This window comes from Eptatretus burgeri, chromosome 9, assembly GCF_056783735.1.
Source record: "Eptatretus burgeri isolate ZD-2024b chromosome 9, Ebu_testis_v1, whole genome shotgun sequence".
NCBI classification, from domain to species: Eukaryota; Metazoa; Chordata; class Myxini; order Myxiniformes; family Myxinidae; genus Eptatretus; species Eptatretus burgeri.
This window is the reverse complement of record NC_140969.1, coordinates 69665450-69679251: the sequence shown is the minus strand read 5'-3', so window position 1 is coordinate 69679251 and position 13802 is coordinate 69665450. Positions and strand designations below refer to the sequence as shown.

The following is a 13802-nucleotide window of genomic DNA, read 5'->3' as shown; positions in this document are numbered from 1 at the left end:
TTGGTCTTCATGGTTGGATATTTGCCTTCACTGCATTGTTGGATATTGGCCTTCACTGCATTGTTGGATATTGGCCTTAACTGCATTGTTGGATATTGGCCTTTACTGCATTGTTGGATATTGGCCTTTACTGCATTGTTGGATATTGGCCTTCACTGCATTGTTGGATAATGGCTTTCACTGCATTGTTGGTAATTGGCCTTCCCTGCATTGTTGGATATTGGCCTTCACTGCATTGTTGGATATTGGCCTTCACTGCATTGTTGGATATTGGCCTTCACTGCATTGTTGGATAATGGCCTTCACTGCATTGTTGGATAATGGCTTTCACTGCATTGTTGGATATTGGCTTTCCCTGCATTGTTGGATATTGGCCTTCACTGCATTGTTGGATATTGGCCTTCACTGCATTGTTGGATAATGGCTTTCACTGCATTGTTGGATATTGGCCTTCCCTGCATTGTTGGATATTGGCCTTCACTGCATTGTTGGATATTGGCCTTCACTGCATTGTTGGATAATGGCTTTCACTGCATTGTTGGATATTGGCCTTCCCAGCATTGTTGGATATTGGCCTTCACTGCATTGTGGGATATTGGCCTTCACTGCATTGTTGGATAATGGCTTTCACTGCATTGTTGGATATTGGCCTTCCCTGCATTGTTGGATATTGGCCTTCACTGCATTGTTGGATATTGGCCTTCACTGCATTGTTGAATATTGGCCTTCACTGCATTGTTGAATAATGGCCTTCATGGTTGGATATTGGCCTTCATGGTTGGATATTTGCCTTCACTGCATTGTTGGATATTGGCCTTCACTGCATTGTTGGATATTGGCCTTAACTGCATTGTTGGATATTGGCCTTTACTGCATTGTTGGATATTGGCCTTTACTGCATTGTTGGATATTGGCCTTCACTGCATTGTTGGATATTGGCCTTCACTCCATGGTTGGATATTGGCCTTCACTGCATTGTTGGATATTTGCCTTCACAACATGGTTGGATATTGGCCTTAACTGCATTGTTGGATATTGGCCTTCACTCCATGGTTGGATATTGGCCTTCACTCCATGGTTGGATATTGGCCTTCCCTGCATTGTTGGATATTGGCCTTCACTGCATTGTTAGATATTGGCCTTCACTACATGGTCGGATATTGGCCTTCACTGCATTGTTGGATATTGGCCTTCACTCCATGGTTGGATATTGGCCTTCACTGCATTGTTGGATATTGGCCTTCACTCCATGGTTGGATATTGGCCTTCACAACATGGTTGGATATTGGCCTTCACTGCATTGTTGGATATTGGCCTTCACTTCATGGTTGGATATTGGACTTCACTGCATTGATGGATATTGGCCTTCAATTAATGGTTGGATATTGGCCTTCACTTCATGGTTGGATATTGGCCTTCACTTCATGGTTGGATATTGGCCTTCACTGCATTGTTAGATATTGGCCTTCACTGCATTGTTGGATATTGGCCTTCACTGCATTGTTGGATATTGGCCTTCATGGTTGGATATTGGCCTTCACTTCATGGTTGGATATTGGCCTTCACTGCATTGTTAGATATTGGCCTTCACTGCATTGTTGGATATTGGCCTTCATGGTTGGATATTGGCCTTCATTGCATTGTTGGATATTGGCCTTCATTGCATTGTTGGATATTGGCCTTCACTGCATTGTTGGATATTGGCCTTCACTGAATTGTTGAATATTGGCCTTTACTGCATTGTTGGATATTGGCCTTCATGGTTGGATATTGGCCTTCTCTGCATTGTTGGATGTTGGTCTTCATGGTTGGATATTGGCCTTCACTCCGTGGTTGGATATTGGCCTTCACGCCATTGTTAGATATTGGCCTTCACTCCCTGGTTGGACATTGGCCTTCACTCCATGGTTGGCTCCACGGTGTCATGCTTCCATCATATTTTCAACACGTCCCGTCCGAGTGAATCCTTGGGCCTCAAAGTAACCATAAAATACTTTGGTCATCGGACACCTTAATTCACGAACTCGGGCCAGTGAACATAGCTCTCCTCTGGCTTCCAAGGGGATTGTCTGTCACGTATCATATTTATACAACACAACTTTCCACGTATTCTAAAATGCAATCTTCAAACAATGAAACTGAGGAAAATTTTGACAAGAATTTGTGTTTGTGCTTAGTCCCCCCCCCCCCCCAATCTGACACATTTGATACGACACTACGTCATGCGATCTAATCTTATCTTTAATATGACATCGGATCTTAACTTGCAGAGAGATGCCTATTTCAGTTTTCCATGGGGATGTTAATCCTAGTTGGGAATTTCGAGTTGTGTAACCTAGTTACTTAGTTACCCGAGTTGTTAATCCTAGTTGGGTAACCATACACCACGGCAAACTTTTGTGAATCATGCCACGCAGACATTTTTGTGTCTGACAACATGCAGGACAAGTGGCTTTAAAGCAAAGGATGCTGGCTCTGAAATGTGTCTCTGAAACTGTGCATAGTCAGGCAATCTGAAGCCAGATCATTGGATAAACAGAGTGGATCGAAGGAACGGGCAGGAAATGTCGGCCATGGCTGATGAGAGTCCCAGACTCTGGGATTAGAATACGTGTTGACTCTGCACTTCTCGTTGGTAGAGCGATTTTCAGCAATGCATGGAGTTGCAAATTATGATTTCAACAATTTGCAGAAAGGAAAAAGTGGTTTTCAGTTGTGGAATGAAATTATAAGTGTTACTTTTTGGTAAAATTTATTTTGGTTCTCTTTTTCTACATTGATATAAGGCTCATGGAAGAGCTGGCGTGTTCATCGCATGCACGACAAGGACATGAGGAGATGTCAGGTTAATTGTATGTGAATGTCAAGTACAGTCGAAAATAGACAAAGCAACACAGTATATGTGAACTTGAACCCAGCATCACAACATGAAGAACCAGCTACTCAAATGTGAGCACCAAAAAGGCTAAACCCCAAATGACAGCCCCACCGCCTTTCCAGGTGATTTTTGAAGTGGTCGCCTCCAGCATTGGCCGGGCCTACGTCGCAGTCGATGACATCCAGCTTTTAAAGCACCCGTGCGGTGAGTGCGCTTTCCTCGATGACACCGGGTAATTAATGCTGGGCAAGCGTGCGTCTGCAGAGAGAGGGTTTTATGTATTTTTTACGGAGCTGTGTTGACAAATTTGCAGGCATGCCATGATTTGCCGCACATTGTTGTTGTTCCATTGCCATGCAGGCAAAGCCCCACATTTTCTGCGCCTTGGGAATGTGGAGGTGAATGCAGGACAAAACGCCACTTTCCAGTGTATCGCCGCAGCAAGGGCGGCCGCGAATGACCTCATGTGGTTGCAGGTACTGTGTTTTTTGTTTTTTTTCTCACTTCAGTTTTAAGAACACACCTTTCCAATTAAATTACCTTTTGACTGCAACAACTACAATGTCGACCATCTGTAGTCCTTTCAACACACAGACAGCAGTTTTCTGCATGGGCTCTTACCTCCAAGCTTCGGATTTTGATTGAAGTGACCTGGTATCTTAGTTGTTTACTGGTTAACTAATTTCTTGCATTATACACGAGGATAAGTCGGAAAGTACCCATAATGGTTTATTTGAATTTCACACTTACATTTTACACGATTGGAAAAGGTCTCATTTTTCCACATCATCACCCTGCTTTCCAATACACCTGGTCCAGCGGTGCTCAAGATTTTGTATGCCATCAGAAAAAGAAAAAGTTTATCGGCTGTTCGCGAAGCCACGCGTGTACCGCCTCTTTCACCTCATCACCGTTTGGTTTCCATAGTTTGGTGAGCAGTATGAGGGTGGCCATTGTCATGCGGCAAGCGAACACCTGATGTCGGTACACCTTGCACCGGTTACCATGGTTACCCTTTCTTGATAATGTTCAAGGATTGGACCTTTTGGAATCCCAGAACACCGTCGCATAACTTTACCTGCTGATGGTGAATAAAGGAAAGCGTACCACCCACCAAGTAATGAACGACAGCACGCTGCTCTTCGGTGGTGCACGTCGAAAGTGTTGCGGCCATGTTTACAGCATGATTACAACTGAACAACTGAATGTCAAGGTGTATCAATCCATGAAGCAGCGATCTACACGCTCAGTGATTGCAGTGCCACCAATGTTCAGCAGCGTCTGCAATTCTGGGGGAAAAAAGATGGACAAATTACAATACCTTTTGAGCTGCCCTCATACATCGGCCATCGTGGTTGACTACTTTTTTCCACATGTGTCGACATATATTCTTGTCACAGCGCTCTCAATGTAAACCAACCAAGGTAGCCAGCGATGCTGGACTGACTGTTGAGACATCCCGCTGGCTTTACCGACAGGTACACTCAGTCACTGGTCACTTGGAGAATCACCTTTTAGTACAATTTATACGTAACACTTCCTTACTTTCGGTCTGATGTGGGAAAGTTTGTGGCGTGGGCCAAAGCACCTGATGCGTCGTCAGTATTCTGCCTTTGGTCCACACTCCATAAGATGCGAAGTTTATCAGCAGAACCGATCCTTCAAACTTCAAAGCACTTTGTAAGCAGAATGAGTATGGTGCTGGTAATCCAATAAACACTCGGAATGGCTGCGAGCTGTGTGCACAAAGAGATGGTGAGCACTTAAATTGCTCGAAAGATGAAAACATTGCTACCAGAAGGGATCATGCAGTTGCAGGTATTTTTTGCTGTGTTCAAAGCTCTGCGATAAAGCTCGGTCATACCTTATTGGAGTGCGGAAATGAGTTACCACTTCACCGAACAAGAGAAAAAAAAATGTCTTGGTGGTGTAATTATTTCTTCAGCCATTTCATTCAAAAGATGCAAATTTATGTTGGTGCAATTGCCCGTGAGACCAAAGGCAATGAAAAGGTCTCATTTGAATAGATCCTTCAAACTTTTAATTTCTCGCATCAAGTTGCTGGAGATTTGAACACAACCTTGGTGTGAGAATTTCGGAAGCTGACCGAGCACCTTCCAGTGAGTCGCAAAGAGCCGCATGACTGTTTGCACATGCACAAAGTGTCTCGCCATGCAGCCGGTGTATGCAAGGTCTTGGTCCGTTCACGAAGGTACTCTCCCGATGTCCCTCTTGTAGCGGAGCAACGGGCGAGACGTCCCAGTGACGATGGTGAAGGCCGTGGTGTACCGGCGCTTTGCTGCGTCATTCGATATCGTCCACACCTCCGGTGAAGATGCTGACCGCTATCGCTGCGTCACCAGTGCGGCGGATGGTGCGGGTGTGTCAAACTTTGCCGAGCTAATTGTCAAAGGTATGGCACGAGGGTGCAAAACCGTTCGTTCGTTCATTCATTCACTATTACAATGAGCATTGTTTTATTCCTTCATTTGTTTGTTCACTCACTTCAACAATGAGTTCCTTTAAGACATTCTTTCATTCCTACAATGGGCACTTTACTGTGAATGTGTTCATTCATGTTGTTTTCGGTATATTGACATTGTAGTAAACTTGTCATTAGGATGTACATGCTGAATTGTTGTTCTGACCACATGAACGTTTTGACATACAGGAAAGGCCTGTATCTGATGTCGGTACACCTTGCACCAGCTGAGCACCCAGTGCATGTCACCCATTTCAAAACAGATTTAAAAGATTTTTTTTTTTCTTTTCATTCTTTTCCTCATCCACACCAGGCACAAAACATCCTGCAGCATGTCGTCCTCGGTAAGGCACGCGTTGCCAGTACTCTTACTCGTACTGCTTATTTCGTGTGTCGGACAGATTTCCGCACACTGGGTAGGAACACCAATGCCACATTGGCCACAGGAAATGTCCATGAATTGTGCAGGTTCAGCAGATCCCTAAATCATCCTTTTATTCCCAGCACCATGTTAGTTGCCATGAACATAACATTTCATTAGCCTCAGTACAATAATGCTTTTTAAAAGCAATACTTGCTTCAGTCAGCTATATTGACGGCCTTTGCTCACTTTTGGGCTTGAATCCCAAGTCTTGCGTTGATTTATCTTTTTGCTATATTGCTCTTGTCTTTTGTCCGCTCACATACTTCTTCATAATCCTCGGTCACCGAGGAAACAAGACCTTATACAGCGCGAGTACCACTTCTCCTGAATTTCAATGTCCTTTACCAAACTGCACTATACCAAAAGAGATGACAGTTATAATCATTTTCCTAAGGCTGTCTTCAAATTCCCATTTCAGTTTTACGGCATCGGTACGGAGACATCTATCATTTCTTACTTTTGATTACACTCATTTTACTCCATTAGCTTTCTATGCATGCTCAGATGCGGGTTTGCCCTGGCACTTTTCGATTTCTGAAAGAATACCTTCCAAAGCAATATTCACCCTTCCCTTTGTTTCCCAAGCTGCCTCTGCCGGCAGTGCCAGTGTCCTGGGTGTGGAATGAGCAAAGCACCTGGGTACAAAGGATGTCTTTACTAACACTCTGCAAATTGGTTCACACATCGTGGAACCGACAGCATTATTAAATGTGGCATTAGTTAAGTGCAGCTGATGCTTTCGACATGACATTGCCTTTTGAATGACTGCAAATGGTTTGTACACACTAATTTTGCTGGCAGCAACGACAATAATACCTTTGCTGGGAATTCTCCGTAGACGGCGATGCAATTTGCCATGCAAGGCGCATCGTGTGCGGTCAAACCCGTGCCTTCGTTGTGCGGCGGTGGGCATCCCGCCAACTATTTAATTGCGCAACGCTGGAGACCCCAGACCCCGCTCAATAATTTATTCCATAATATGTCACCTCCCCCATCACCTCCGTCAAAGCTTGTAATTTGCTTTCCCCACGGCAGAGAAGCTTTTGCCATCCCAGTGACACAACAGGACTCCTTATCTGCATCTGCTCCTTGAATTTTATTTTACTTTTTGTTTAAATCTCAGAATCGGCCGACTCGAGCCAAGCACACAAGATGCAAGCATGTCAGCAAAGAGGAATAGATGCACCCATCAATAAGCCTCCACTTCGCACTGCAGTCTACCTGTCACTTTGTGCATTAGCTCGAGAGTCCGCACCATGTGGATTGATGTGCTGCACTGTCGGTTTGAATACGGTGGAAGGGCATTGTGCACCAGGCCTGATATTTAGGTATGCCCAGTGCTGTTCCTACCTCTCAACCCAACGTACGCATTGCTTCGAGAACCTGGATCCATTATTCCAGTGACAGCTTGCTGTGCAGATGTCTGCCTTTATTAAGCTGATGAGGAGAGCTGCTCCGCTAACTAATAAATTGGGTGTATATACTCTCTTGGGCTTCCATTTGTGCATCAGTTGCAGCCACCAACCTGGTCATCGGTGTATGACGATCCTATTGGTGACGGACGCTAGAAGTATGGTGTGTGTTACAAATTTCTGGACACACACACACACACACACACACACACACACACGCACACACACACACACACACACACACACACACACACACACACACACACACACACACACACACACACGCACACACACAACCCCCATTGAGTTAAAGTCTCAAAATCTGGGCCTACTAATGCTATTATTCACCTCCACTCTTTGGTTCCTCTTTTTTTTTTCTCTTTCTCTCTCTACAAAGGCGAGGCTCATGGAAAAGCAAGGTTAAAATGACAATGGGGTCGTGGGGCACCAGTTGGACACTAACCAACACGTGAATAAGCAAACAGGAAAGGAAAAGATAGAGAAGAGGAGGAAATGCTGAAATCAGCAAGTAAAAGGGTTGTGTTAAGAAGGGTAAATGTGGGTAATAAAGATCAGGAGTCAGGATGGGGTCGTGAACTGCTTGCTAAAGCCCTGGAGGGAAGAGTGAGACAGCCAAACCACTGGAAGATGGCTCCATAGATGGGAGAAGCAAGCAACAAAGGCAATGAGGTGTGCAGTCAGCCTGGATTTTGGAAGTTTAACCAGGAGAGGGTGACTGGAAGAGCACGTGTGTCCTGGAGTAGATGGGAAGGAATGGAGAAAGCAGAGGGAGCAATACCTGACAATAGACGGTACAAAGCACAGAAACCACCTGCAATGTCAGAGCAACAAAGCTTGTGCTTTGGCCTCGATGTGAGATTCCAATATTTTTTTGGACCTTCAGACATAATCCAGCAGAGACAGATGTGATGCTGGGGTGCCAGTCCATAGGGGAGTGCAGTACTCCATTGAGCTACAGACAAAGGCCTTGTAGACTGTGAGTTGCTCTGATTTTCCACACAAAGACTTGGATCGATGGAGGATTCCCATTTTGTGGCTGTTTTGAAGGCCAGCTTTGCTATGTGATTGGTCCAAGAGAGGTCATGACTGATGGTGAGGCCTAGAAGTTCAAGAGGCTGAACCTCTTCCAGTGGCTGACCATTGAAATAACCGGGTGAGTTGGCTTGATGATCCTTCTGGAGCAACAGAGTGAACAGTGAGATTTTCATGGAATTAAGTTGAAGGACATGTTCCATTTATCAAACCAGCATCCAATAAATTCCAGATAAGCAGAGTGATGTAGCTCCAGTCTGTGCAGAGGGATGGGGTACTGTATGACACAATGTGGACTCGTCTGCAAAAAGGAAGAGGGTTTTACAGAGTATCAGAGAGGTTATTTATGAAGATGAGGAACAAGACTGGTCCCAAACACTGCCTTGGGGAACTTCAGCTTCCATTTGAAGAGGGGAAGAGAGGATTCCATTGATGGCAACATGTTGACTGCATCAGTGGAGGAAGCCAGAAATCCAGAAATGAAGTCGGCCTTCTCTGCCGCAGGCAAGCAAACTAAGATGCCAGATTGTGTCGAATGCCCAATATATGTCCAGGGAGATGATCCAATCCTTAGAGATGGTGTTCTCACATTTGTGGAACTGCTTTCCTGAGACTTCAATCCCACTCTCCCGTTAGGCCTTCAACCCGGCAGTGAACCACCATCTTATGTCACCCCCCCCCCATCCCTTCCCGTGAACCTTTATACCCCCATTAACCCTTCATCACCAAATCCACTTCCTTGCATCTTCTGTGTTTTCCCCCCTCCTTCTCTCCTCTTTTCCTTTTTGTTCATCACCCTGCTTGTTTTGTCCACCTGGGCCCCACTGCCTCACTGTCAGAATGTTGCCTTTATTCCCTGTATCTCCTCACATTTCCACGAGCCTCGATCTGGTATTAAAAACGGATAAAATATTGCACTGCAATCGATATGGCCACCATTGCCCGATACATTTTTGCGCCGCGGTCGTGCAACCAGCACCTTTACGGAGTTGGAAAGTTGTCTGGTGTTTGCGCCGAATATGCATTTTGCAGTCCCGAGACATCGATTCCTGCCAACGTTAACTGTTTGCAGCTGTGAAAGCTTCACGAGCAAGCTCAAAACCATATGAAACTTAAACACAAATGTTCCCTCGTTTTCTTATTGTACGCCACAACGACGCTCTCCCTGCTCGGCGTGTGCATGCAAAATCATTCGCATTTCTTTTCTGTGGCGCCATTCCAGCATGGCTGTTTTTTCAGCTCGCTGAGCTGCAGGCATTTTGGTGTGTTTTCATTGGGTTAGGGGGTTAGGGATTGGGAAGAGGGTTTATTCTCTTCTGTACCAAATGCACAAGAGATTTTTTTTTTTTTAGGAAGTTTAGTGGTTTTGATCATCGATATTTGGCACTACCTCGTTCGATTTTTATTTTTTTTTGCATCACAGATTCCTGAAACCAAGTTTCTTTCGATAAAATTATCGTCTTTGATAAACGTACGTCGTGATATGGATTTGAAATGCCTTTGTTGCCGTTGTTTTCCCACAAGCAAATTGCCGAACATTGTAAATTAAAGTTGTAATCTTGGTTATCTCCGTCGCCCAAAGGTGGACAGACGGTTATGTTTTCACCCCTGTCTGTCTGTTTATTTGTGAGCAGGATATCTCAAAAAGGTAAGGACGGATTCGGACAAAACTTGGTGGACAGGTTGGGTGTGTGAAAAGGTCGAATTGATTCGATTTTGGTGAAGATCCGGATTCGCATCCGGATCTGAGAATATTTTAATGTTTTTTTTTTAAGTGATTTTTTTTAACTGGATGAGTTGGGTAGTTGACAAGAACAAGCCGATGAGATTTTGGTTCAGGTCCGGGTGCAGATCCGGCCTATCAGTGGGAAACAAAACCTAAACTGTTCAGTCTGGCGGAGGTGTGGTCTCTACCGAGTGCCATTATAGTTACCCTCGCCGAAGGAGAGGGTATTGTGTTTGGGTTTGTTTGTTTGTGTCTGTCTGTCTGTTTGTCCGCACAGAGCGAACATGTTTTTATCCGCAACTGCTTGTCGGATTGAGACAAAATTTCCACCATAGTTGTGAGTACTCATGTAGAATGATTGAATGATAATTATGACGTCATAGGTCATTTGTTGTGGCAGGCATGTTGTAAAAATGGAGAAAACTTGGACCTCTCTATCTCTGAAACCGCACCAAGGAAAAAAAAATGAAACTTGGCACATCGCAAGTACTCCTCATGGGGAATAAATGTGATTTTTTTTTTTTAATGACGTCATTGGTACCTTTATTATGAAGTCGTAATTGCATATGTCGAACGGTTCATCTGATCAGTATGAAAATTTTTGAGGGTCATCAAGGGATAAAATGGTCCACAGAAAATAATTTGAGAACGCCATCGGTCACGTGATTCAGCAGCCATATGTATTTTTTTATTTTTTAAACCTTCAAAAATATTCTTCTCTGAAGTCATTCTGAACACATTCGATGTCAGAGGTCACATGGTTTGGCTGGCATATTGGATTTACCCTAAAACCTGTTCAAAAAAATCTTCTCCAGAACGGCTGGACAGATCGAGGGGAAACTTCACACAAATGTTCCCCAAGCCTTGGGTGTACAAGTTCGTTTCGGAATAATTGATAGGTCACATGGTTTGGCAGCCATATTGGATTGAAGAAAAATATTAAATAATGTTTTCTCTGGAACCGCTTAATCAATCGATGTGAACCTTCAAAATTATGATTTAGTGGTGATGTGGAATACATGCTTTAAATTTCCAACTTGATCGGTCACATGGTCTGGCAGCCAGAATTATTTAGTTTTTTTGATCTTGGTTCTTTTTGTTTTTTGTATTTTTATTTTTTTTTTTTTAATGAGGCTCACTTGGCTAAAGGTGGAGGAGTAGCAGCTGAAATGTGAATCCTATCCAGGTTCCTCTTGATGACGTCATCTTTGCTTTTTGCTTGTTTGGATTCCTTCTGATGACTCCAATGCAGGACTCGACCGATTTGGTCTTCCATTTGATTTGAATTGAATTTATTTTAATCCCATTCTAAATTCAATTGAATGAAAATGAAAAACATGATTGGCCAGGTGTCCAATCAAAGCAGGACGTCTTGGTACCCGGTTATCATTGCCAGCAGTTATAAAGTGGCAGTTCTAATTGTGTCTCATTAATTACGTTGTCCACCAATACACAAATGCCACACAAAATGCACCACACAAAACAAGTTCTGGTGTAGGTCTGCAATCTGATTGCTCTTGCTAGTTTTGTAATGCATTACACCGTCGACGGAATATTCCTCAGCCATTGCCACCGTTTCGTGCATTTTGGCTCTCTTGTAAATTGTAACAAAAACAAATGGCTGTCTGAAAACCTCCTTGGATCCCAAAAGTCAGTGTGGACTCGAGACCCGCTGATTCAGGCCATCGGGGAAACTCAATGGTTTTCTATTCACTCATCTGGGCCGGATTACACTGCGGGAATGTTCTGGCTGCAGAGTCAATAAACAAACGTAAATGCCACTGTCGTTTAATTTTTTGGCATTTTGAACACCTCTTCATCTTTTTTTTTTCTTTCTTGCAACCTAAATTGTTCCACCATGTATGGTAAAAGCAAGGCTGCCAACGGTGAACCAAACGTAGATGTGGCCTCGACTCGATTAGCTCTGTGCTGTTAATGCATTTCACATGGTCAGTGCAAGGATGGGCAAACTGACCTGGAATGAAGCAATGAGGGTTTATTTATTATATATTATATCATGTGAATTGAAAACATGTGTCGGAGGCATTTTTAGTTTTGGGGGGAAAAAAAAAATCATGGGGGGAGGGAAGAGTCTAAATGAAAGTATGAAAGATAACCTATTTCTGCGAAAACAAAGAGACACGAGAACGGCACTCATTAAAGCGCATACCTCCGCCAGACTGAACAGTTTACGTTTCGTATCCCATTGATCGGCCGGATCTGCATCCGGACCTGAACCAACATCGAATCAGCTTGTTCTTGTCACCGACCCAACTCATCCCCCAAGTTTTGTCATAACCATCCACAACTTTCTGAAATATCGTGCTATATATCATTTTTTGCCCAGCCTGGTGTTGGCTTAGTGGTTAGGGTGGTGGCTTGGGATCCCAGGGTCCTGAGTTCAAGCCCCGTTGGCTGCTGAATCAACACCAGGGGGTTGACTCAGCCTGTCATCCTTCCGAGGTCGGCGAAGTGAGTACCGGTGTACTGGTCCCGGTGTATGCCCCGGTTATAATAGGTGTACCATATCCCTGCGTGTCGTAAGAGGCGACCAGGGTTGGCGTCAGGAAGGGCATCCGGCCATAAAACATTGCCTCAAGAAAAAGCCAACCCCTGCACAGCAGGGAAAAATGGCTGTAAAAATGGTCATTTCATTTTTGGCCCCATCTCTCAATTGTGAAGAATCATTTTTTTTAAACTCCAGTATCTGGATCTGGATCTTCACCAAAACCTAAACAATTTGTCCTTTTCACACACCCAAGCTGTCCACCAAGTTTCATCCAAATCTGTCCATAATCTTTTGAGATATCCTGTTCAAAGACAGATAAACAAATAAAGTAACAAACGGGTGAAAACATTACCTTAAGCATGCATAGAAAAGATTGCAGATAATATTGCAGCCGCAGCCACAGTGGGAAGAGGGAAAATTGTAGCAAAGCAAAAATATCAGAACTATTCATTGCGTACAATGTAGGCCTTTATCCATAGCTCATTGGAGTACTGCTCTCCCCTATGGGCTAGCACCCCAGCATCTGGCTCTTGTATTTTGTGGAATCTCAAGCTTTCAATATTACTAGAATCTCCCACGATGAGGCCCAAGCACAAGGACTGTTGCTCTCACACCTCAGGCAGGTCTGTGACTTATGTTGTTGTTTTTTTTTACTGTCTCATCAGATATAGCTCCCTCTGCTCTCTTAGTGCTCCAGCCCTTCCCAACAACTCAGGATGCACAGATTTTTCTACTAACCCCCTCATGGTTAAACTCACAAATTCGATGCCTGTTGCACACCTCAACACCCTTGTTGCTCGCTTCGACCGTTTTGTGGAACCGTCTTCAAGAGGCGGTTCAATCCCACACTTCGCTCCAGGGTTTCAAGAAAGCTCTGCACCACGATCTCGTATCATCTCTCATTCCTACTTGTGATCTTTTCGACCCATAAACTCTCTCTAACCCAAACCTCCTGCATGTTTCGGTGTCCTCCCCCTCACCCTCATTTCTCTCTCCCTCTTCTTTTCCCATCTGTTCATTCCCTTCCTTGTTGTATCCCACTGTTGGCCCACTATTAGTTCATAGCCTTTTAATCCCTATCACCTCGGTCTTCATGTTTTGAATTTTTATCTGTTTATACACAGTAAGCAAGAGGAGGAGAAAAATATGGGAATGGAAAAGTGAAAGAGAAAGGAAAACAAAGTAGTGGAGCTGCTTACAGAGAAGGGCAGGTTGAAGTGGGGGGTGGAGGTGAGAGGGGGTTGGAGGGTGGAGGGGGGTGTTAAATATTGCATGTTCAGGTGTAAGGATAAAGAGTTCATTGAAGAACAAAAATGTA

At 44.1% G+C, this 13802-nt stretch overlaps 1 protein-coding gene across 6 annotated transcripts in view; it reads left to right on the top strand.

Annotated features, from left to right (window-relative positions):
• Nucleotides 1-13802, top strand: part of LOC147020304 (receptor-type tyrosine-protein phosphatase kappa-like) — a 374226-nt gene that overhangs the window by 57617 nt on the left and 302807 nt on the right. For all 6 annotated transcript variants that reach the window (XM_085895598.1, XM_085895596.1, XM_085895595.1 and 3 more), the window contains exons 5-7: nucleotides 3001-3082; nucleotides 3239-3354; nucleotides 5117-5291. In XM_085895598.1, the coding sequence (XP_085751724.1) occupies nucleotides 3001-3082; nucleotides 3239-3354; nucleotides 5117-5291 (373 nt within the window). The remainder of the gene's footprint in view (nucleotides 1-3000; nucleotides 3083-3238; nucleotides 3355-5116; nucleotides 5292-13802) is intronic.